The sequence below is a fragment of the Pongo abelii genome, chromosome 10 (genome assembly GCF_028885655.2).
Source record: "Pongo abelii isolate AG06213 chromosome 10, NHGRI_mPonAbe1-v2.0_pri, whole genome shotgun sequence".
NCBI lineage: Eukaryota > Metazoa > Chordata > Mammalia > Primates > Hominidae > Pongo > Pongo abelii.
In genome coordinates this window covers 25,142,949-25,170,176 of record NC_071995.2, presented here as the reverse complement: position 1 = coordinate 25,170,176, position 27,228 = coordinate 25,142,949, and the positions used below count along the sequence as shown (strand labels likewise).

General features: G+C 34.5%; 1 protein-coding gene across 17 annotated transcripts in view; it reads left to right on the top strand.

The window, feature by feature from the left end:
* SOX5 (SRY-box transcription factor 5) overlaps positions 1–27,228 on the top strand; it is a 1,035,411-nt gene that overhangs the window by 646,030 nt on the left and 362,153 nt on the right. For 14 of the 17 annotated variants that reach the window (XM_054526954.2, XM_054526957.2, XM_054526958.2 and 11 more), the window contains one exon: positions 22,402–22,633. In XM_054526954.2, the coding sequence (XP_054382929.1) occupies positions 22,403–22,633 (231 nt within the window). In that variant the 5' untranslated portion in view covers position 22,402. The remainder of the gene's footprint in view (positions 1–22,401; positions 22,634–27,228) is intronic. The other 3 variants (XM_054526949.2, XM_063712067.1, XM_024257203.3) reach the window with 1 other exon arrangement.

Sequence of the window (27,228 nt, the reverse complement as noted above, 5' to 3'; positions counted from 1 at the left end):
AGTCCCTTCTTAGTAATAGAAGGATATGTGACATTTGGAGAAAAGAGAAGATGCTAAAATTGTATGCCCTTGTTACCCCCAATTAGAACTCTCTAGGAACCATGTCCTTTAAAATACTTTGACTAAGTAAAAAAAAATGCCAGATGAAAGACAGTAAAAATTATTTATGAAATAGAAAAACAGAGTTAAGGAAAATATTACAGTTGTATTGTTAGTAGGCATAAAACATGCATATAATATTCTCATGTGTCTGTCTCTATATATAATATATAAATACATGCTGTCTCAGAGGAAGAATGAAGAAAGAGTAAACATTTCAAATCTCCCATCAGTCTTAGAATATAACTCATATAACCTACTACCAGTTTTTGTAGTCTTTATTTTATGAAATGAAGGAAAGTATACTGTATAATTTATAACATATCACATTCGTTACCATATCATGAAGAATTACTCATAATTAGTAGATACCCAATTGATCGACTGTCTTGAAACTTCTTATTCATACCCTTAAATTTCCATTTCCCAACATGTTGTACTTTTAACTGAGACCCATTACATTCTGTTGCTAATCACAATATATAATATAATAAAAATATTAGCCATTCATACCCACTTTTTTAAAAAGAAGAGTAAAATATCAGCAGTAAGAGGAACCAGAAAGGTCAACTAGTCCAACCTTTTGGAGGTATCCATGAATCCTCTATCTAGCATTTCTGATAAATGATCTGTTTTGTGTTTGGATACTTAAAGTGTTGTGGAGTACACTACCTGTTGAAGCAAGCAAAATGCCATCATTTTGACTGCTAAAGGGTTCTTTTTATTTTTATTTATTTTATTTTATTTTTTGAGGCAGCGTTTCATTCTTTCACCCAGGCTGGAGTGCAGTGGTGCAATCTTAGCTCACTGCAACCTCTGCCTTCCAGGCTCAAGCGATTCTCTTGCCTCAGCCACCAGAGTAGCTGGAATTAAAGGCATGGGCCACCACGCCTATCCATTTTTTGGTTTTGTTTTTGTATTTTTAGTAGAGACAGGGTTTCACCATATTGGTCAGGCTGGTCTCGAACTCTTGGCATCATGTGATCTTCCCGCCTCAGCCTCCCAAAGTGCTAGGATTACAGACATGAGCCACCACGCCCGGCCAGAAGTTTCTTTTTAATACTGAGCCTAAATGTACCTTCTCTCAATAATGCTTTTAATTCTTTTAAAAAATCTTGTATCTCTGTACGTAAATCTATTGTATATTATATAGCATTATAATTATCTGTTTATAAATGCTAGCCTTTACAAGATAGGGCACCTGGTACATAGTAGACCTTCAATAAATATTAAATGAATTAAGGAATAGTTCAGGTTCTGTCCTCTAAAACCACATAATATAAATACAAAAGTTCCTATGCCATGTCATGGTTACCTTTCAACAATTTTCTTACATGTGTGTAGTGAGCTGTGTGTTCTGTATGTAACACAAAATACGCATGTATAGAATTTTAGCGGTTAATTTTTTTTTTTAGATATTAAAAAGCCCTGATAGAAATTCCATAGGCAGTAATCCCGGATGAGTTGGTAAAAATATTTAAAAACCTAGACTTTATTGGTAGCTTCTGGATTGATGCCCATGTTGATACTGAATTGGGAATTCTCATATTACATTCCTTGATAATTCCCTGTGGGTTTCTAAGAACCAGAAAGGCTACATTGATTGTTTATTATAAAATACGTCTTACCAAATGTTTGCAATTAAAACAATATTGGTAACATTGAAGTATACATTTCCCTTAGATTATAGTTCTTTATTGTTTCTTATATTTATCCGCATTATCTCCAAAATATGAATGAGGGTTTACATTTCTTGACAGTACACCGACAGCAGTGCTTATTAAGTCTGAATAGTTTCTATATACTCCATGAGCTGAGGGGAGATGGTCCATATGGCAAGTAATTGGTGGTGTTTAAACTATCTCGACATCACTCCATTTTGAAGTAGCTATTATTTCATCCTGCTTTTTGGTGATAGCCTGCAGAAATCTACCTGGAACTGCACATTTTCTATTGATTTTCTTTTGCCAAATGATTGATGGAGCATTCTAGTTCAATTGTTTTTTCTTGGATTGTGTGCGGTTACACTCCTTTGTTTTCAAACATTTTATTAGAAGTATAAAATATTTTTAGATGAACAACATGGTCATTTTGGGAATGCTGATGGCCAAGATTATTGATGATAGTGTGTAAGAAAGAGGGTGCATCAACTATTTCAGTAGCTAAATAGCTACATAGATTGAAAAGGAAATTCTTACTAGTTTTTCTTTTTTCATTCTTATTTCTTGTGTTAGCTTGATTTTTCTGATCAAAAATCATCCTTTTTGGGTTTAACCTCATAGTCCTCAGATGGCTCTTCAAAATGCAGGGTATCAATCTAAGCCAAACTTAAGAGTTTGTGATTTTTCTTGCAATGCTAGTGCAGCAAGTTCAGTGATACAATGCACCTGTGTCCCACATTTATTCTTTACAATAGACACCCATTTCTTTGTCTGGAAGTCTTAAGTCCTGCACATAGAATGAGGGAACCGCTGTTTATGTGAATAGCAGTTTCGAATGAAACTTTCACAATGACTGAATCTTAGAATAACACGTCCTACTGTCCTTGATTTTAAGGAGATTCAGCATCTCCTAAAGAAGCACATGGTGGGAATTTCTTTTATCTGTGTTATTTGGAAATAAATGTCGTGTAGCAAAAAACCATATTCTGAATTCCTAGTAATGGAGATAGGGTTCTGGTATGTTGGTAGTAGGAAGACTATTAGTATAGTTCTCGGTGTCATTCAAGTGATTTGTTTTAAACTTAATTGAAACTAATGTTATTTGAAGGCCCAGGATGCTTCAGAGCCAGTTGTAAGAACTTGATTACTCACTTTTCTAGCAAGATTCAGAAATCTTAGCTTTGCACCACGAATTCGAAGTCTTATTTTTTAAATTCAGAAATACAATTTTGGGCTGTATAAAAATATTAAAATAACTCTTGACTCCTTTTCAAAGGTCCAAGTATATTAAACACAGATGGCTTCTCTTAGCAAATTAGATTGTGTGGTATCCTAACCTTAACTATGGCTTATAGCTAAGTGGTTTAAATGATATTCAATTCAATTTCAAATAACAACAGCAATAATAATAGATAGCATTTATTAGGTATGTATACTGTTGGATTTGGTGCTACATGTTTCCATATGTAATCATTTACTTCCCTAAAAATCCATAAATAATGTACTACTTATGTTTCCTACGATGGGAAAATGGACTCAGAGAGGTTAAGTAACATGATCAAGGTCACAGAGCTAGGAAAGAACACAGCTAAGACTCAGTCTAGGTCTGTCTAATCAAAGCTCATGCTCTTAGATATTGCCCTCATGCCTCTACTTTGATTTATTATGCTCTATGTTAGGTCCTTCATTAGATTGAAAAATGAGTAATATTGGTTTTGGCTCAGAGTTTACAATCCAATAGTAAACTCACTTTTATTTTGGTTAAAGAGTTTCTTCTGGATTAAACGTCTATGAGATGGGTTTCAGTAACGGAAAGAAAGACCAGAAATGTGAGGTTTTGTATTTTCATCTAGAATTTTCAAGTACGTTACTTACTATAATAAAAAAGTTAAGCTAAATTTGGAAGAGGATAAAAATGAATACATGTAAACTACTAGTACAGAATTTAAAAACAAGTACTTTAATTAATAATGAGACTAGTAATTGATTTTTTAAGTATCCAGGTCCTTGGGAATCAGTAAGCTCTTTTGCTTTACTGCTTACATTTACATATTTTGTTGTTATTATTGGTATTACTCAAATGTCTGTGCCTCTTCCCTCTAATTCACTTCTTTCGCCTCTGCTGTGATGGAGATGAAATTATTTTTAAGGAAATAAAAATTGAAACACTTGCTTCTAGATATACCTCAAGGAAATCCTGATTTCTAAATTGGTTTGAAGTTGCTTGCCCTGGTAAATCAATGTCTATTTAATTAAGCCTATGTTGCATGGCCGTAAATTAATTCCAACTTCTATCATAAGTGGAAAGCATCATGGAATATATCATGGTATATTAATCGAGTATAATGTTCTACTTTTATAACAGTGGAAATGTATTTGTAAAACAACTACTATGAAAAAAATTTAGAAAACCATCGGCTTATCCATTTTACTTACCCTCTGTAATGTCTAAAAAAAAAAAAAATGTAAGACTTCATTATACAGTGAACACCAACAATAGTTGATTTTATAGGAAATGAATTAATTTAGGGCTCTGGAGATGGAGGAAACAGATAGTAACAGCTAATAATGATTATTTTGGAGATTATTCCAGAAGTTATTTGCAAAGGTTTTAATTCCTTCAGAAGTTTCCTGTGACAAACTGAAGATTGAGTTACCTTTCCAAAGCTTTACCCGTGTTAACAAGGATGAAATGCTGTATCAGACCACTATAGACTAAGCTACTGGATAATAAAATAACCCATATTATCTTTTCTAAGCATATAAATGAAGAAATTAGTAAAAATTACATAAAAATTTATAATCTTTCATTGGAGTTCTGTGGGGGAACAAGATATTGTCTGCTCTACGTAAACGTTAGTAATGAATTGTCAATCTATTCAGTGCTTTCTTTTTTTTTTTTTTTCTGAGACAGAGTTTTGCTCTTGTTGCCCAGGCTGGGGTGCAGTGGCGCAATCTCGGCTCACTGCAACCTCCACCTTCCGGTTTCAAGAGATTCTCCTGCCTTAGCCTCCCAAGTAGCTGGAATTATAGGTGGATGCCACCACACCTGGCTAATTTTTGTATTTTTAGTAGAGATGGGGTTTCACCATGTTGGCCAGGCTGGTCTCGAACTCCTGACCTCGTGATCCTCCTGCCTCGGCCTCCCAAAGTGCTGGGATTACAGGCATGAGCCACTGTGCCTTGCCTGTTCAGTGCTTTGTTTTAGAACAGTCATCAAATATTTGCCTATCAGGAGTGTAAAAAGTTGATGTGGCAAAGAGAGAAGGAGCTAAAAAAAAAAAGTTAAGAAAAGAAAAAACATGTACCTAATGTAGATCCAACAACAATGTTCAATAAAAGCTTGTATTCAAATAAAAGCAATAGAAATGAGAAATATATTTTTGATTCTTTGGGGGGGGGAAATCCAATTTAAAGCATATGTTTAAGTTATTTCATAAAAAAATTTTATATTTGACTTTTAATTAACAATGAAAATGTGATAATATTTGTAGCAGGTCTAACTCCAAATTCTAGTTCAGCCACTTTCTAACTGTGAGGCTTTATCATCTTAGGTATTATCTCTGAGCTAGTTTCTAGCAGTAGAATGGACGCGATCATGTGTGTTTTGTAGTTTTAAAACATATCGCTTTATTGAAATATAATTCAGTACTATAAAATTTACCCATTTAATGTATAATTCAGTGGATTTTAGTGTTTTCAGAATTGTGCAGTCATCACCACAATCTAATTTTAGAATATTTTCATTTCTCTAAAAGACATCTTGTGACTATCAGCAGTCGTTCCCCATTTCCCCTCCCCACCCCCATACCCTGCCCTAGACAACCACCAATCTACTTTCTATACAAATTTTTCTATTCTGGACATTGCATATAAATGGAATCTTAGAATATGTAGACCTTTGTGAATGGCTTCTTTCACTTGGCGTAATGTTTTCAAGGTTCATCAGTTTTGTAGCATGTATCAGTACTTCATTCCTTTTTATTATTGAATCATGTTCCATTGTATGGATATGCCACATAGTGTTTTTTCATTCATCATTTAACAGATCCTTGGCCTGTTTCCACTTTTTCACTATTATGAATAATGCTGTTATGTACCTTTGGGTACAAGCTTTTGCATGGACATATGTTTTCAATTGTCTTGGGTATTTACCAAGGAGGGGAATTGCTAGGTCATATGGTAACTCTTTAGAAACTGCAAACTGTTTTTGAAAGTGACTGCGCTATTTTACATTCCTAACAGCAATCTTTGATGATTCCAATTTATCCACATCTTCTCCAACATTTGTTATTGTCTGTCCTTTTTATTTTAGCCGTTCTAGCAGATGTGCAGTGACATCTTATTGTGGTTTTGGTTTGCATTTCCTTGACGACTAATGCTGTTGAACATCTTCTAATGTGCTTACTGACCATTTGTATATCTTCTTGAGAGAAATGTATATTCAGATCCTTTTCTCATTTTGAAAATGGATTATCTTTTTATTGTAAGTGTTGTACAATAATTCCATGTATATAAGTATATACATATATATATTTATATATAAATTATAAGGATTCTTTATAAATTCTGGATGCAGTTCTCTTACCAGATATATATTTGCAAGTATTTTATCCCATTCTTTGGATTGCCTTTTCACTTCATTGTTAGCATCATATTCAGTGCAAAAGTTTTTAATTTTAATGAAGTCCAATTTATCTGTTTTGTTCTTTTGTCACTTGTGTGTTTGGTGTCGAATGTAGCAAACCATTGCCTAACCCAAGGCCACGAAGATGTTCTTGTGTGCTTCCTTCTAAGTGGTTTATGGTTTTAGCTCTTACATATATGTCTATGGTCCAATAGTGTGTTGTTTTGGTGACCAGAAATAATACATGGAAAGCACCTAGCACAGTCACTGGTACATATCAATGCATAATTAGTGGGAGTCATTCAAACCACTTTGAAACCAAAGTTCATGAATATGTACGAGAACCTATCTTTAGGTCTCTCTCACATACTGTTCTTACTGCTCTGCAAGGAACTGTAAGGAACAAAAGGTATACATCATTTTAAAAAGAACATTTCCAGAGAGGTTTTAATCATTACATGTTATTAATAAGTCATTTACAGTAACAAAAACGCAAAGACATGGAAGAAAAACCGAACAACAAGTTTGAGCAGATTTAAGATTCTGCTGTTCATTTCTGTAAGTTTGTTAACATGAAGACATGCTGTAGTATAAACAAAATTGACTCTCTGGGAAATATATTGAAATTGAAAAAATTTGGCTTATATTTCATGATCATTTTAATTAATATCTAACATCTCTTGAGATGTCACAGAATGGTGTCTTCTTTAGTGGTTTAGTTTTATTTTTCAAAATAACATTTTGATGGGTTTTGTAAGTATTGGATAGATTATCCACATGTATTTCTGGAAAGTTAAGTAAGTATTTTAAGGAAAGGCAAGGTGAGAAGTTTATGATGGTAAGGAGGTGAGTTTAAATATTGTTCCCTTTTGCAATGGAATTTTTTTTGTTTTTCTTCTGTAATTCACTTCTGTACTATCATTTGAATATGACATTGGCAGGTATTATTTTTTATATACTTTGATATAAAATATCTGTTTCATAAGAAAAAAATACTAGGAAGTAACGACTCAATTACTTCTGAAAGTGGGCTACTACATGAAGCAAGTTAGAATAAGAGTAGCTGTTGCTATTGTAGCTAAACCAGCTGTGAATGTTGTGAAGAGGTGGATCTGAAAGCAACTATAGATAATAGTTTACTCTGAGGAGACTATGTTTTCTGTTATAAATATACATTTTATGTTGAATAGAAAAATACACAGATTGGGGAAGAAATCACATTTTACCCCATCTAAAAAAGGATAATCCCTTTAGATCACTGACAGGACAGTATGAAGAAGACTTACACTGCAGCTGCAGCAGTCTTTGGATAAATAGAGGATTTAATAATGTTCAAATATTTGTCCCAACCTCAAAAGGCACCCTGAAATAGAACTAACTTAACAGATGATACAGCTCTCTCCATATAGGTCTGGTGGCTCTTGCCCAGGGATTTCCTTGGGCATTTATTGTGTTTTGCTTACTAACTAATACAGTTATGGTAGCTATCTTTGGGGGATTAGGCTTCATTCCTTTATAAATAATGTCAGCATAGAATGTAAGAGTGACAAACTTGAAAATAGGAAATGCGTATTTAAACCTGCAGGAAATCTTCCACGTGGTTTGATGTTCTTGGACACATGACAGCTAGGATTTTGAAAGGATTAATTAGCTTAGCCTAACTTTCCTTCAAATTTCAGAATCATATCTCACAGTTGCTACACACTTTGAGTGTGCACTTAGCCAACTCCCTTTGAAATATGTATTCTACAAGAAACATATTCTTTAAGATATAATTTATATACCCTAGATTTCAGCACTCGTTCTACCTCTATTATATGTGCTTTAATATCTTTTTAAGGCATGTATCATTTTCTAGAGTCCTTAGCATAAATAACTATCTTGAAATCAAAAGTTGTTGATAATATTTTAGTAAAAAAAGGAATCCAAAGCAAGTAAGTTTGTGTAGCCTTTAAAAATGTTTCCAGGGAACTGTGTGTGGATGGTGTGATGGAGAGGAAACCAGTATTTTGAGAGGTCTTTAAATGATCATGCCTCCGTAAACTTGCCAGCAGCAAAAAACAAAAAACAAAAAAAAGAGGATGGAAGTAGAGGTTGGGGTGGATTTGGTCCCCTTTGGAACACAAAGGTCTTTCAGTTGTCGGGGATTGGAATGGGGGTGTTTGGGTAGTGGAAAAAAAAATGTTCTAGCATGTGGTAATGAGGTTAAAAAAAAAAAAAGAAAACAGCAATGGATGATTACTTTTCTCCGTCAAGGCTCCTTTATCCTCATAAGCTCAGACAGTGGTCAGCATGTTAGACACCCCTCCCTGTTTTATCCATCCCTTAACTATGTTCTTTGACAGGACTGGTTTATACAGCTGGGCCTTTGTTAAGCTTTGGGGGAAACTGTAGAGAACAGCAGAAAAGATGGCTGACTGAGTACCTATAAATGGTAAATGGTAAATACTGTATTGAAGTGCAAGATTCCAGCTTGAAGGTTTTGCTTTTATTTGATTAAGTTTTTCTTGTCCAGATTTGTAAGGTGAACACTTTTAAAATTTTTGTTTCAGTTTTTGTACTGACAGATTTTGTGGTGATATGGGTAAATTGATTGTGCTAATCAGTAAAATTTCTTATTGGCTATATTCTAACAAATGATGAGAATGAACTCAGTTATATTACCATCTAAAACTAGGTATTCATATAATAGTTACAGTGTTTCAGAAAACACCTCCATTGTATGTGCCAAGGCATAGAACTGATTGAAAAGAGAAAGCATATAGGAAAAGCTGTTTGTTTCAAAAGGCTTATCTCTATGACGTACTTTTAAAGTATGAACAAATGGGAACTTAATAGTAATATTACTGTTAGCCCTGTTTGAAATATAATGCAAATCTTGTACTGGGGTCTTATTGTGTGTTTATACTTGTCATACCATTGCTGGAGTTTGATGATTTTCTTCTCTGCAGTGTATGCCATAACCTTTGAATTTTTATTTTGGGGGTTAGCATTCCTAACTTGCCCACAGTGGCAGTGTGAACCATGCTTTTAAACTTTTTTTTTTCTAAAAACAACAGGGCATGTGCTAAAACTAGAAAGATTAATGGGGAAAGAAGATAAACAGTTAAGACATAAAATGAGTTTAGAGGTCAAGCTAGAAAAATAGGAAAGCTTATGGATTTAATTCATATTCATCCAAGCAAAGGAGCTTTGGCATGAAAGGAGCCAATGAAGAGGCTCAGCATTCTTATAACATCAACCATAGCTGCATCCCGCTGTTTTGGAGTTTGGGTTGATAGATGCTCATCGTCTTTGGCACTGCACCCTTACTTTTGGACTTTTCCTAATTAGGATGGCATATTCTTTATTTTTGCTGAGAAGTTCGGAAAAATTATCTTTGTCTAGTATGCCTGTCTCTCACATCAGAAGCTGTTGTTTGAGGAAAGATTTGTGCACTGTATATACGTTCCTTGCTGTCTATTTTGAATATAACATAAATATTTTCTACTTTGTACATTTTCAACAGCTGCTGTGGAAACAGGCTGTAACCAAGTCTGTATGGGGCATTGGAAAGAAAGAGTGAGCCCCCTAAATTGGCCAGAATTTAGCAATATATAAACTATTCCTTGTCAGGGTTATTTGGATTCCAAAGAGGGTAGGGGGTCATAATATTTCTCTTCATTGGACTACTTAGTCAGTTTTCAACAAATCTGATGCTGATGTTCAGTACTCGTTTTAGCTGTGGGCCTCCTTTCTCATTTCTGCTGGGGGGAAGCATTCTCTAGAGGTTTTCTTTAGACGGCTTAACTTGCTTGATTTCACAATGACCTTTGAAAACAAAAGAAATTAAAACTAGACTGGTTACTTAATTATTTTTGTCATCATTATTAGATCCTAAATAAATTAAACATGCCACAGATTTTATTTCAAGACGTAGGCCATGCTAAGAATAAGTCACTTTTGATTATGGAACAATTTGCTATTTATTTAGACTTAGCCAGTAATGTGAGATGGGAGGGAGAGAGCAGGAGTGGGGATGGGGACTTTAACAGGAGGAATCCCAGATAAGAAGTCAGGGAAGATGCTCAAAATACGTACCTAAAGATATTATTTTGGAAAATAAAATTTTATTCCCTATTTGCAGTTCTGCGATTGCAGTACTGTAAAGTCCCGAAGGGGTCAAAATGACCAAGTCATTAAAACAAGTAAAATGATTATTTTACAGAGGACGCAGTATTATAAAGCCTGAATAGATATTCTTTCCTGCTCAAAACTTTTTTTTTTTTTTTTTTTTTTTGCTTATGCACCTCACCTGACCAGTGTTATCCATGAATGAACATCCGTCTTCTCCCATGATGAATATGGTGAATATGGCGAGCTGTTTTTACAGATTATTACAAACATTCCCACATATATGCATTTGTGATCTATGTAGACATTAACACATTCTCATAAGGATAACATGAAAAAATTGGCATTACTAAGAAATTAGTAATACTAACTGTAGTAGTAATATTTAGGAATTACATATCATTTGAGTTTCCTTTTCATGGGTTAAAAATTGGAAGGAGTTTTCTACTTCTGTTTTCCTTTAAAATACACAAAACTTTCAAATAGTTTTGAATTATATATTACTGAAAGTTGTTAGCATCAGATCATGATTAAATTAAGGTGGTGTGGTCCAACCCTTAATAGATGGGTTCCATAAAAAAAAGAAGAAAGAATATTAATGTTCATTAACATATCATTAGATAGTAAAGTTTCTCTTCCTTCTGCTTCTCCTCCTCCTCTTCCTCTTCCTCCTCTTCCTCTAATTCCTCTTTTTGTCTCTCTCTCTCTGCACGCACGTGTGCACACATACACACATGCACACACATGGTTGCATATATAAACAAGACACAGACACCTCCCAAACTTAGGCCTGACAGGTTTATTCAAGGATAGAACAATAGAAATGGAATTAATTCCTTTTTCACTACCAATTGTTCTGATAGAAAGCAGAAAAGATTGTCCCTGTAGCAGGGATTCTGCAGATAATTTTTAAAGATACCTTATTAGAGATATTGAGAATGGGTAAGCATTTCACACAGTATTTTTTTTTTTTTTTTTGCTGTCTTTCGGCTGTCTATAACCTAAAATTTATACATATGGCAACCATATGTCTCAGAAAAATCCAAAAGGCTTCTGATTTTTAACACTGTCTTTATTTCCTTAACCCGGAAGCACACTATTCCTCGTTAATCAATTTGTTAATCAATTCTCTGAACTTTTGGGTCAGAAAAATTGTACTTATATTAAATATGGGGCTTTGCTTTTTAGTACTTCATATTATTAATAAAAGATTTTTACAGCCTATATCGGAAGAGATAGTTTTTACTAATCTCTAGATTCTTCCCCACAATCCTGTGTCTGTCCCAGGAATGGGGTATGTGGCTACTCTGCTTGGCTTTCAGACACACAAGGAGCCGAGCATCTGGGGAAACTCAGGAGGTGAGCACTTTCACGCTGACTCAGAGACCAGCCGTATGACTCCAGTCTGGCGCTGTCACGCCTGGTTATGGAAAGGCAAGAACAATGCCTCCCTTGAGAAGGGGGAAAAAGTCTAGTGCAGTCACAATTTTGATGTAAAATTTAAATCATCCCTCCACATCCTGTGGCCTTAGAGCTGTCAGAAAGGCAAAACCCAAATGGAAAAAGCTTTTTATTTCCTTAAAAAGTATACATTCTCTAACTATAAATAAAAAGTTCTAGAATCACAGAGCTTAATGCTAGATTATTCTAAGTAATTTATAGATAAATGGAACAAAAGGACTTTGACATTTTTAACCTGTAGATGGCTGAAGGTTAAACATATTTTTCAGTTTGCGATTAATGACAAATGTATAACAATACATGAATTAAATAATTTACAACAAAATGCTCTTATTGGACTTGTGTTGTTTTCTTCTAAACTTAGGCATTTGGTCATTTTATCTACAACTTAAAAGAAATTTCTCTTCGATACTTAAAAGTCTTAATCATTTCTATTATTTTTCTTCAAGGTGACTTGATTGAAATTTAGTATCTTTGATGATTAGAGAGATTCTGTGATCAAATGTTTTATCTCAAATAAAGGTGTTTCTGTTTTTGAGATAAGGAAATAAAATTATTACAATTTTTGATGATTGAAGGTAAAGTTAGGCAAAATTTTAAGTAGAACGCGCTTATTGCCATACTCTTTCTTGTAAATCATGAGAGAAGTATTGATAATTTTTTTCAAAACAATATAGAATTATGTTAAAACATTTACTACCTCTTTTTAATGAAAGCAGATTTGTATATAGGAGTCACAAAAGTTCCTTTAAACTAGTTTTCCTTCAGTTTTGCCATATTTATCACAATTAACTCTAATTAATCTTTTTCAAGTACTAAACATTATAAAATGATTTCAGTGGAGTTTAATTAAGTATTTTTTCTTCTGCTTTATTTATCAGGACTACTATTGCTTTAGGCACGTAGTAAGTATGGATTAATAGCAAAATAATGTAATGAAACAGAAAGACATTTTAGCTGGCAGATATACTTGTTTAGATAAATCTTAACCCTCTAGCCCAACTATTATGTTACTCATAATAAAACAGTCTTCTTACTAGAACGTTTTCTGGGTGTCTCCAGCCAATAAGACAAAGCCTAATTTTGGAGGAAAATTTTAGTGATTTACAGTTATTAGTGAAGCAGTAAGAAAACAAAGTAGCAAAGGAAGAACTGAATTGTGATCTCTGAATCATTGTAGGATGGAATCTGGCTGCCATAAACTGTTTTTAAATGTTTGTCTCCCTGTTTAGAAAAGGATAGAACAGTAGACGTGGAATTAACAAAACAAAAATGGACATTCTCTAGTTAGTTCTCCTGCTCACTTTAGGTACATTATTTCAAAAACTTTTAAAATATTCTGTGTCCAACTAGTAGTAAAGAAGCACTTATTTCTTTCAGATAATGACAAGAATCAGATTCTATTTCTGAGCCTTTCCTTATTTATCTTCAACTTGCATTTGTTTTTCTTTTTTCATTTTATACCATTTCCTGGGAGAACCTTGTACCTTTACATTGTTTTGCGCATCTTATCCTCCCCTCCATCTCTGACTTTGGTGGCATGGAGGAGGCTGGGAAAAGCTATTTGGTTAAAGTAGTGATGCCGGCAAAGAGAAGAGCAAAAAGGTGGTGAAGAAGTGAAAAGTGCTGCTCTTATCAGAAAGAAGGAAAGGTGTAATGAAGTACTTGATCTCAATGCAGAGAACATCCCAGAAACTAAACATGTGTCAAGGAAAACATAGGGTGCAACCTCGTTGAAGGTCACTTGAAAAGTTGTTGTTGACCACATTTTTGATGAGCATGTTTTTAAATAGAGTTTGAACTTTAGTAATGTATAATAAAATATTTTGTATAAACTCAGATTATATTTAAAAACAGAATATTAATTTATTCATAAGTAAACATAGCTCAAAAGTAGTTTTGATTTTAGATTTACATGTTATGGTAAATTTTGTTGATCTCTGTTCTGGTGAAATACATAGTAAAGATTACAAGGAAGTTTATCTTTTTTATTATTCTATGTTGTCTGTTTCTATATTTCTTTGAAATCTGTGTTTCTACTTCAATTTATATTTTATGCCAGGACCTGATGAACTTGTTCGTGCTGCTAAATAACGGTATAATGAACCAGGTTTTTGTATGTGGGAAGAAATGGGTGGAGAAGTATGGAGATTGGCGTGTTCTATATCAGAAACTGATGGCAAAGAGGATTTAGAGAAAAGAGAAGAAAAATGAAAAATGGTATAAAAGTTTGAAAGACTGCATGTTTACCATAAATACACTTTCTATTTAAAGGCTTCTGAATATTATATATGACAGACTTGGTTATAAAAATTTACATGGAATGCTCACAGAGTAAACTCTCAACTTAGAAAAATAAAGATGTTCAAACATGTAAGAGGGAAAAGGAAAGTCTGAACTATAAGATATAATAATAATTGAAATTCAGAGATAAGAGTAATGAAATTGGTGTTTTTTTCTTATTAAAGTGATATGCTAAGTTTGTGTAATTCTGTTTATGCATCAAATAAAAGTGTTTGCTGTTTCATTCATTTGAATTAGAAACCTTTCTATTCCAGCTCAATGTGTGTTTTGATTTGCCATATTGGATAAGTAACGTTCTATTGTGAAACAATCTTTAATACGCAGTAAAGTTTAATTCCTAATATTGATTAGCCTTTTCACAACAACCTTAATTACAACAGGAACCAGACAAGTAAATGTAAATGTCCTGAACAAATAGTCTTGCTACTCGAAAAACTTCAGGCATATAACTTCCAGGAAAGTATTATTCTCTTTGAATTGCCAATTTTTATTTTGCTTTGCATATCCATATTCAGTGTTCCCTTCAGAAGATGCAATCTATTAAATATTTTTAGTTAACAGAATTATTTTGAGACAGGGTCTCACTTTGTTGCCCAGGCTGTTGTGCAGGAGCACTATCATAGCTCACTGCAGCCTTGCTCTCCTGGGCTCAAGCAATCCCCCCACCTCAGCCTCCTGAGTTGCTCGGACTACAGGCATAGGCCATCATGCCCGGCTAATTTTGAAATTTTTTCATAGAGACGGAGTCTCCCAGTTTTTCAGGCTGGTGTTGAATTCCAGGGCTCAAGGGATCTTCTTGCCTTGGTCTCCTGAAGTGCTAGAATAAAGGGGTGAGCAACCACACCAAGCCCTCTGTGTCTGACCCATTCTTCATTACCCTGTTGAATTATTGTATTTTCTGGGAAGCATTTTCTGATTAGTGAGATATCATCTATTATCTATCTATCTCCTGTAGCACTCATGTTTTTAAAAAGGCATGCACCTTACACTATTCTTTCTTGATTTATTAATTATGTTGCTGTCTAATGGGCACATAGTATCTTTCACTAAATGTTTTTCCACTAATGAATGAATGGGTGGATAAATGGATGAGTAGGTATATATTTCCTCTTTCCATCAGAACTCTAACTTCCTTAGAGGTAAAGAAGAAGGGTCATTATATCTAAGTTGCCTGTTTTATTTATGACACAAAGGTAACTTGCTTGGCACAGAATAGGGACTCATTCAATTCATTAATTTATTTATAAAAGAAATACATTGCCAACTGTGTGCTAGGAATTATACTGCCCTATTATTAATTGTGTCTCATTTGGTGTAGAGGATTAGAATACTTTGGAAAACAAATGCAGAGCAATTTGCAAAGGCCTTTATCATACACATAAAGTCACATCCTTTGCATTAATTTTGGCAACATAAAGTGAAATGGTCAAAAACAGCACTGTACTTGAAAAAAATTTACATGAAAGACATGCTACATGATACAGGAACTGAAGAAATTAAAAATGACATTCTTGTTTTCCAGATGCTTCTATTGTAGTTTCAGATATTGTATATACTAATAAAAATGTTTAATTTTTTTATGCATGCAACTGAAAAGGTCGATGATATAGTTTGAGATTGGACAATGCTGCTTCTGCCGTGGTGGTAAGAAGGGATGGCTTTGTAGAAGAACTGGAATTTGAGTTTCCTCTTTCTAGATATTTATTTTTGCAATTTTTTATATATAACTGCAAACTTTAAGATAAATAATATTATTATGCCGAAAGAACAACCAGTAGAAGGCACTGCATCCTGGGATTTTAATTTGTGTATTATCTAGTCAAAGGTTAAAATATTTAAAGAAAGAAACTTTAAAAAAGAATCTACTATATAAGGAAAGCAATCCCTATTCTGAGTCTTTCATTTTATAATGTTCCAAATGCAGAATATCTTTAACTCTGTACATGTTGTCATTTTCCAGAATAATTGTACCAAAGAACATTTCCTAAAAGTTTTTTTAAAGTTTTTAGCAGTAAGTAGGTGATACCTCAGTAATAAGTCTATTAGTAGTTGACTATGTAGTGTTTATTGGTAAACTTACTTTTCTAATCTTTTACTTACACGTGTTAAATAAAGATAACAATTTTAACCAGAGCTATACTATTTTTCTCAAGTTTTTTGAGAATATTATTAGAGCTTACCAATTCCTTTATGCTGAAATTATTTTAAAAAGGATACTGTTATTGAACTCTATTTTCTTATTTCTGACAATACTGAGACATATTCGAAGCATATTTGTCTTGTAAGATTAAATCTTAAAGCTACACATAGGTAGGGCATAATCAGAGGGTTGCTGGTTTTAGTTAGTAGCTATTCATGTAACATGTATACTGGAAGACTATTATTTTCAGAAAGGGTCTAAGTACTGGGCAAGTAGCTGTGAACAAAAATATAGTCTGCCTATGTGGATCTCATAGTGGGAGAGATTGACCATAAACAAATAAGTGTAAAATATATCAAGTGACAATAAAGGCTGTGAACAAAATGGCGTAAGGACTAAGAATGGAACGGAGTGCAGGTTTTGGACGAATGACCAAGGAAGGCCTTACTGAGGAAATAACGTTTGAGCAGAAAACTAAATGAAGAGAGGAAGAAGGCAAGTGTGTGTCTAGGGTAGGAGGATTCCAGACTGACTAAAATACCAACTATGAAAAAAAAGTGCTTAAATCAATGATGTATTATTTTCTTTTATTGCTGCTGTAACAAATCATCACAAACGTAGTGGCTTAAAAAATACAAATGTATTCTTTTACAGTTTTGGAGGTCAGAAGTCCTGAAATCAAGGTGTTGTCAGGTCCACATTTCTTCTAGAGGCTCTAGGAGAGGATCTGTTCCATTGCATTTTCTAGCTTGTAGAGGCTGCCTACGTTCCTTGGTTCATGGCCTCATCTTCCATCTTCAAAGCCAGTAGCGTAGTATCATCCAGTCTCTTCCTCTGACTCTGACTTTTCTTCTCCCTCTTATAAGGGTGTTTATGATTTCTTTGGACTCACCAACAATATTCAGAAGAATCTCCCGATTTCAAAATTCAAAATACTTAATTACACATGCAAAAAGTCCCTTTTGACATGTAAGGTATTAAGACCTGGACATCTTGGTTTGGGGGGCATTATTCTCTTTTTTGTTGTTGTTGTTTTTTGTTTTGAGACAGAGTCTTGCTCTGTCACCAGGCTGGAGTGCAGTGGCGCGATCTCAGCTCACTGCAACCTCCGCTTCCCAGGTTCAAGTGATTCCCCTGCCTCAGCCTCCCAAGTAGCTGGAACTACAGGTGTGCACCACCACACCCAGCTAATTTTTTGTATTTTAGTAGAGACGGGGTTTCACCATGTTGGCTAGGCTGACCTCGTGATCCACCCATCTCAGCCTCCCAAAGTGCTGGGATTACAGGCATGAGCCACTGCACTTGGCCTGGGGGGCGGGCATTATTCTTACTACTACAGATTATTTGCAACATTGACTGCGTATTAAAATCACGGGGAGCTTTAAAAATTTCTGATACCTGGTCACCCTCCAGAACCAATAACATCAGAATTTCTAAGGGTAAAACCCAGGGATAAGTATTTTTTAAACCTCTCCAGGTAATTCCAATGTGCAGGCAAAGGTTTAGAACCACTGCTTTATCTTTCTGTTGCAGTCTTACACCTTCTACCCTACCACTAAGTTTGCCATCCATGTCTGAACACACTGGAGACAGCCTACTTGCAGAGTGATTATAAGGCATATGGAGAGCCTTCAGCCAATAGCAAAAGACCCCAGTAGTTTTCTATTTACTGTCACATTTATCAAGAGTAGCTTAATTATGCAGAATGCTACAAGGGGAAGTAAAGGGAAGGAGACTCCTATAAAAGCAAGTTGCTTTTTACAAGTGAGTATGTTTCTTATTTTGTTCATGTAACTCAGCAATTCCAGGAGTGTTACAGGCTACAGTTGGGATTTGATCCATATTCCTCAATCTCTTCTTTTTTTCAAGTAAGCTTGAACCCTAAATTTATGTAATACTTTCTAAAAGTATCTCTGCATCTTTGCTTTTATTATTACTTCCTATATGAAATTCCCTCTCTATTTATCCTAAGGCTTTTGTTTATCCCTTTTCCTTGAAAGTCAGCTGGTTCAACAATTCTGTGAGGCATTTAAGGATACTCTGGTCCTCAAGAAACTCTCAGATACTTAGCTATAATGTCATTTGATCTTCGGACTGAACTGTCTTGCATTAGTATTTATCCTTTTACTTAAAATATTCTCAACCAGCTCATAAGCTTCTTTAACCAGAGGCCGAGAAATAGGTTTTTTATTCCCATTAAATAAGTGTCTTGCACATGGTAGATGATCATCAAATAGTTGTTGATGATTTGGAAGATTTTGCTTATGCCTTAAAATTAGATGTCATTTCTTTCAAGAAAGTGTTTTGACCACAAAGTGAGGTAAGTCCAGTGTTATGTCATCATACTCCCCAAGGCAGTTTCACATTAGATTATATTTGTCTGTCTTATGTCAGTTTCTTTGAAGTCTGAGTTTTGTTCATTGGTAAGCCTAGCATCACAGAAGTGACAAAAATGATCTCTAAAGGATAAGAGCATATGCCAGCCTAGATGCTCACATTGTTACAAATTGCAACACAGGTATGTAGTTAGTGTAAGTCATATGATGTAAGCTATATATCTCAGAGAAACAAAATATGCACCCTTGTGGTGCCTTTTTTTTTTTTTTTTTTGAGACAGAGTTTTGCTCTTGTTGCCCAGGCTAGATGCAATGGCATGATCTCGGCTCACTGGAACCTCTGCCTCCCAGGTTCAAGTGATTCTCCTGTCTCAGCCTCCTAAGTAGCTGACATTACAGGCATGCACCACCATGCCTGGCTAATTTTGTATGTTTAGTAGAAACGGGGTTTCTCCATGTTGGTCAGGCTGATCTGGAACTCCTGACTTCATGTGATCTGCCCGCCTCAGCCTCCCAAAGTGCTGGGATTATAGGTGTGAGCCACTGCAACCGGCCTGTGGTGCCTCCTTAATGAGACTTTTTTCTGCCCAAGGTGAAACACTTTGATAGATGGACAAAAATTTAAGAATCTAATGTTATTGGTGATTTTGTTGTCAATATTTTTGAGAAGTACTACGGGTCATAGTAAACATGAATAATACAACCAACAGATTGATATATCTATATGTAATTTGTTATATAGTTTACTTTTCTGACTCAGTAGCCTATTATTGAAATATAACCATGGTTGCTTTTCTTATAACGATTTAACAAATCTTTAAGCAATCTTTTACCTGAATTAAAAATACTTTCAAGGCCAATGCATTAAGAACATTCTATAACACTCTGAAAATGGAATTGAAATAAGCATGAAATATGTGACATTCTAGGATCAGTTGCCTTCCGGCATCATGACTGTTTCACATTCAGTGTTATAAACCTTAACCTTTTTTGCTCTCTAGAATGCTATATATAGAGAATACACACTCAGTTAAATAGAAAGTTAATTTAGGTTCTGAAGTAACAAGAAGTTTTGATAAAAACTATCAATGTCTTGTCTGTCTACCTTAGCAACCTGTGTCTACTTTTGGACTTTCAGTTTTCATAATTGATGTTAATAATGATATTAATAAAGTAGAAATCAACAGAAAGGTCATGGTTCTGAAGGTCGTAGAATTGTATTAACTTAGGAAAGGCTAGCTGATCTTGCTTTCTGCTTTCATGACTCAGAAACTGGCTCTTGTCAATAGACTAGAGTTTTTAGACATTGAGAGACTGTACATGAGGCTGAGGCAGACACCAGAATACCAATGTATTAATTCCAGTAAGAATGATAATGCCCAGTCAGACCACAAATGCTAAGGTTTGTATAACAAAGGGATAATCTCCTTATAGTCAAGCTACATGCGAAACTAAGAAATAACTGGAAGTTTCCTTATTAGTTTAATAAATCACTTCACAAAGACCTTCAACATTTTAAGCCCGTTCTGTCCACAAACTCTTTACATGAGAATCAGAAGTTTGCCTGTAGAACATCGAATCAGAACAGTAGCAATTAAATATCTCTAGTGTTCATGGGTTATTATGTTTAGTTAATATATCAATTTAGTGTGTGATATGATATTGCCAATGAAACTAGAATTATTCTGGCTTTGTTAACTCCAGCTCCTCACATGCTTAGAGTATACTTGGAATAGGCCTTGTTCATGGAATTGGAAATAGTTAAAATTACTTGAAATGTGGTATCCAAATCTACTTACTTCTCCTTTAGACAATGCTGACATGGTAGCTGCCCCTATTTCCTCCTCTTTATCTGTTTCTTTGGCTGATCAACACCTGTACTATTAAGATTTTGTTTTGAACACTTGCTATTACATCTGATCGGTTTACTGTTAAGTATTGCTGGCCAGGGAGCATTTATCTAATGGGAAACTTTGTATTTTATGTTGATTTTATAGTGAAACCCTTTACTAGGCAATCTGTTTTCCTCATGTTTGAGTGTTTTTGTTTTTTGAGGGTGGGTGGGCCGCACTGTAAGTTTTAGTTTGTTAAATAAACGTGGGCTATTATTTATTGAGTGTGTATTCTGTGATAAATAATACACTAGTTGTTTGTCACATGATACGTAGTCCATTTTCGAAAAGCCTTATGAGGTAGATATCTTTCACCTTAAAGATGAGTAAGTTGAGACAGAGAAATTAAGTCTCAGCTAGTAAGTGACAGAATCAGTATTTTCATTCCGACTTGTCTGATTCTAAAGCCTTTATTTTTTTCTACTGTCCTAATATTTTCAATAGAATATCTCCTGTGCTTGAATGCATTTTTTCTTTTGAAACTTCTAACACTAAAAATAACATTATTCAGCAATGACTAGAGGCATTTGTAGGAAAACATTTTAAATTTAAAAATTTAAAAATCAGTGATCTATATGAAGGAAGTGTTGTGGTAGTTAGTAAATACTTCCCTGCATCCCATCCCACTGGTCTAGAATAAGAATGAATGATTTTGTAAACAGTCTTTGTTTGTTGAACAAAAAATAACAGCTTTTTCAAGGTCAGATTAAGTTGTAAATACTACAAGAAAGTTTTTTAAATTAAATATTTTAACTTGACATTATTTCTATAGAAATAATTTAATGAAAGGAAAAGGAAGTTTCTATTTAAAATATTTGCCACATATTTTTAACCTCTGATAATATTCTGAATCAGACTCAACTACGAAGAAAATGTTTAATTCTTGTTCAATTATCTAAGCTCATTTTCATGTAGACTTTAGCTCATCAAAACAAAATATCCTTCTTTGGATTTTTTTTCTTTTATTTAAGTATCCTAACGATAAATAAGTCAGAATTATTCACATCTAAATCATTCATAGAGTTGTGAAAATAGAATTGAAATATTTTAATATTGTCATCTTTTTTTTTTTTTTTTTTACTACCATGCAACTTTGTTATTATAACTAAATGCCCAAATTGGGTAATTTGGGGAGATGAGGGAAAGAAAATTCTCAAATGTTTTAAGATTAGCAGTGATTGTAAAATTTATTCAATCCTTAATAAGCTTTAAACAAATATTAAACTTTCTGTCAGTTGCTCTGAGGTTTGCTTATAACCAATATTTCTACATTTTACAATAATCTTACTTTCAATAAAATGCAAATTTGTTTTAATGGCAATCATTTATATATTGAGTCTATTTTTTGATGAAAGAAATTTTAGTTATTTCTCTTCTTTTAAACTGCCAACAGTATTTGCTATTCATAGATGTTCTGTCTTCAATAAGGTCTATCAGAGTGTAAAACTAGATAGGTATTTTTCTTCCCTCTAAATGGAATGGTCTTTCATTATGCAGTGTTCTTAGGTGAATTCTCTTGTTTAAGAAGCCAGAATACAAGAGAGTGCTATATTAGTGTATTATTCTCACAACAAACAAGCACTGTTCTGTTGCTACCTGCTTGGCCATTGTTTCTGATTGTGTGTGCTTTGCAGTGGTATTTGGATGGTTTCCTGCTCTCTGCTAGCACAAAAAGGCATTTTTGTTACAATGGCCCCTAACCACACAATGACGGCATTAAGGATTTATGTGGAGGTTTCATTATTTTCTCCTCTTTTGTTCCTTCCAGGATGTCTTCCAAGCGACCAGCCTCTCCGTATGGGGAAGCAGATGGAGAGGTAGCCATGGTGACAAGCAGACAGAAAGTGGAAGAAGAGGAGAGTGACGGGCTCCCAGCCTTTCACCTTCCCTTGCATGTGAGTTTTCCCAACAAGCCTCACTCTGAGGAATTTCAGCCAGTTTCTCTGCTGACGCAAGAGACTTGTGGCCATAGGACTCCCACTTCTCAGCACAATACAATGGTAGGTTTCTCATGGTTTATTGTGCCTGCACTCACTTTTTGACCAGTCTACTCCTCTAACAGTTTGGCCTCAGTCCTTTGCTTTATAATTAACATCTACTTAAGAACCCATGCACAAGATTCACCCCTGGCATCTTAGAATTCTTTAAATTTGTTCCAGTAAGCAGCATAAGGTATGCTGTTTTCTGTTTCTTTTGTATTTTTCAAGACTTCTTGCATTTGAGACACTTACAATTTAATTAGAGGGGAAAAAACATACAAAATATAAAAATAATGTTAAAGTAAGATATTTAAAATTATTCAGCATGAAAATTTGGTGTCATACTTTTTCCAATAAAAGTTTTTTTTTCTGATAGAGTTACAATGAACATAGTTTGAACATTTCCAACATGATAAATCAGTGTTTTTCTATTTTTTGCTTTGCCAAGATTGGATTCTGTAATATTCCCTAACAGTACTTAGAATTTCATAGAAGAATATATTTCATAGAGACTATAGTTTTCTAATATGACTACACTAATTTCTAACTCAGGCCTGTTCACACTGTTGTTTTGTTAATTCAGTAATTTTTTTTTTTTTTTTTTTTTGCATCCTATTCTGGAACATGCAACTCTGGGTAAATCCTCTGACCCCTTATCCTGGGGTCTGGATCACTGTAGAAGATTAGGAAACCAGGACTTTGTGGATGAGAGGAAAGAAGCCAGCATAGCATCTCTGGCTGCAGCTTAAACAGCACACATAAACACAAATAAGTCATTGTGGTCCTTCTTAGCAACTTAAATACATAGAATCATAATGTTAAGAAGGTAGTGGGGCACTTAGCACCGTTAAAGGCATCCTCACCTTTTCAACGTGGCTGCTTGGGTGGATCACGTTTTTGTGACTGCTCCACCTTTTCTACTTTAAGGATGTTAGTGTTGTTAATTTGAACCTGAATTACACCAACAAAAATATATTTTGTCTTACATTCGTCTACCTTTAAAGACAGCTCTAATTCTGCTAAATCTTTTTTTTCCTCCAGGAAATTATTGCTTGTCGTAAATATACTTAGAGCTGAAATATGTCCACTTGTTCACGTTTTTGAATTATTTCATGTGGAATTAAATCAAGAAGAAGAATCAGTTATCTTCTGATAGCTGTGTAATAGATCAATACTTTGATTTTCATATTAGATTTAAATATTCCCATTCAACATTTCAGCCTCATAGGTCAAGATTTCTTCGGGCATTTGACAATGGCAAGATTTTTCCACCAGGAATGTTTTAGGTCGGGGGCATGGTGGCTCACACCTGTAATCCCAGCATTTTGGGAGGCCAAGGTGTGTAGATCACTTGAGGTCAGGAGTTCAAGACTAGCTGGCCAACGTTAGTGAAACCTCATCTCTACTGAAGATACAAAGATAAGCTGGGCGTGGTGACACGTGCCTGTAATCCCAGCTACGCGGGAAGCTGAGGCAGGAGAATCGCTTGAATCCAGGAGGCGGAGGTTGCAGTGAGCCGAGATCACACCACTACCCTCGAGCCTGGTGACAGAGCGAGACTCCATCTCAAAAAAATAAAATAAAATAATAATAATAATAATAATAATAATAATAATAGTAATGTTTTAGCTAACTCATATGTCAGACATATAGAAGTGGTGTTGATAGCACTTCTTGATGGTATAATAACTCATTTAACCTTCACAGTAATTCAGTGAGGTATTATTATTAATTCTGTTTTACAGATGAGAAAACTGAGGCAAAGAGAGGTTAAATAACTTGTTCAGATCAGCTAATTCATGGAAGGTCCGGGATTTAACTAAGCATTCTGTCTTTGGAGTCCATGCTTGCAAACATTATGCATGCTGCTTCTTCACAAGAGCACAGGCATATTTTATATTCTGATTATCTATTTCTTTGCAAGTTAAATCTTACTGCACATCATTCCTCCCTCTCCTTTTTACTGTGAGCTTACGTAAGTTATGTACAATGATCAAACTTTTTATCTTCCTCTTACAAAGGTTAAACTAGGAAAAGGAGAAAATGGGTAGTACACAGGTCAGTAGGGTAAGGGAGTCAGACATTCCATTTGGCATTACATCACTCCTTATGCCTTTTCCACTTTTAATACTTTCGTCACTGTCCTCTTTCAGAAAGTATCTAATTAGGAATACTGTGATAGTACCATAAACACAAACATATACATTTGAAGAGATGAATGTAGATACTTATGACTAGAAGAATACCAAAAAGATAAAGGGAAGATGATTTTAAGTATACTCAAGGATGAGTATGAGAAAAGTATATTAAATTGATACATACATAATGTAGTTTCATGAGGGGATGCTGTGATGTAGATAGTTAATACAAATGAAACCATTCCTTTTTTTTTTTTTTTTTTGAGATGGAGTCTCACCCTGTCACCAGGCTGGTGAGCAGTGGCGTGATCTCAGCTCACTGCAACCTCCACCTACTAGGTTTAAGCAGTTCTCCTGCCCCAGCCTCCCAAGTAGATGGGATTACAGGCCCCCGCCACCAAGCCCAGCTAATTTTTATATTTTTAATAGAGTCAGGGTTTCACCATGTTAGCCAGGATGGTCTCAATCCCCTGACCTTGTGATCCGCCCACCTCGGCCTCCCAAAGTACTGGGATTACAGGCGTGAGCCACCACACCTGGCCAAAACCATTCCATTTTTAATGGCGAATTCAGTCTAACTAAAAAACGATGAACTGCCTACGCTGTACCATGTTTTATGCTAGACACTATGGAAATAGATTTGAGTAAGATACAAACTTCTTTCTTCAATGAACTTCATCTAAAGCAGAAGTTCTCTTTAATTTTTTTAGAGACAGGTTTACGCAGGCTGTAATGCAGTGGCGCAATTGTAGCTCACCGTAGCCTTGAACTCCTGGGCTCTAAAGCGGAGTTTCTTAACTGGGGTCTATAGATCTCCTAAAAACGAATTGAGAATTTTTCTATATGTCAGCATATCAGAGTAGCACTATGGTTTCCATTGGATTCTTAAGTAGATCTGTAACCCAAAAAGGTTAAGATCTGTTATTCTAGAAGTTAGTACAGTTTGGATACAAATGATTGTTTTAGTGACATCAGCACTTATACTTTTCTCTTATATTTTTAATTAGTTTCTAAATTTGTTTCTGCTGCATATGTTTCTTGATTCCAGCTGTTTTTTTCTGTCCTGAGTAAATAGTTGGAAGAGTTACCTATATGATATCAAACATTCAACCTCTTTCCAAACTTAATTTCAACTTCCACAAGACTTGATTTCCTGATAAATGACTTGGATTGTTTACGTCACTTTTGAAACTAATGTGTGCCCTGTTGCACATAGGATTTAGTCCAAAACACCTTTTCTTAGCGAAAGAAAAATCTCTATAGACTAGCATCAAACCGTGGCTTTAGTGTCTTCTATTAACACATCCTACTGCGGACACAATGCCCTGGTAATGCCAAGCTTTTCACACATGTTCATGAGCATACCAGATGGCCTTTGAATGGCACAGTTTTATTCTTTCTACTTGGAAAACTCTCTATTTTCACATGTTACCTTCCTGGTGAATTATATTTCTCCCACAAGACTCAGTTCAAAAATTGCTTTTTGTTAGATGCTTTTACTGACCTCCCAAGACAAAATGGTTACTGCATTATTATTTCATCCATGAGAATTATTTATATATTTTCTCATGATCTACAATTTATTTATTTACATGTCTGCCTTTTTATATACTGTATTCCTTTTTGAAAGTATAGTCATATATATGTATATTTATGTTTCTGGGATCTAACATATACTAGATATTCAACTTATGACTATTGACTAAGTTTACATGGATGAGTAAATGTGTTTTAGGCAGAGTAGTTAAGGACAGTAATTAATAGTGATTTCATTTTCTAGCAATTTTAGAACTAAAGTAGAATCTACTAATGTATAATATATCCAGAAAGCAGAAAGTCGTGATATATTCAAATTATTAAACTGATTAAGATATATTTTACTCATGTATCAAAGTTATTGAATGTATTTGTAGTATTCTTCAATATAAATAATTTCTCTTTTTATTCTGGCTACCAGGCCATTGTCATATTCACAAAATAGGTTCTTTTATTTCAGTAAGGAAATACATTCTCTCTTTTTTTCTATTCCGTATCTTTGAAAACAGAGAATGCTTCATAGTCTTTATATCATAGAGTTCAATTTAAGAAAAAAAAAGAAGGCAGTTTTTCATTGTGTATTTGTGTGTGACATTCATACTCCATTCTTAAATAAAGAAGAGAGATGCTGGGACGTATATGTTTTGTATTGCCTGAATAGGTTAGAGACAAAATACAACTGTTAAGTGATCCCTGTAATGCTGGCTTGAAGTTACGGAGAAATGCTTTCAGTATAAAACTTAAGTTGGAAAGAGTTCCTGAGATAGAAGTTCTGTACACTTAATTACTATTCCCATATAAAGACTTTGAGGAATTAGGATGCTTTGTTCAGTTTCAGGTTATGCGAATGTTAAGGTTTGAAACTGAGTCAGATAAAGATGTAATTCTTCCTTTCTGAAATTGTGTTTATTGCCTCACTATTTTGGAGAAACAAATGCCTAA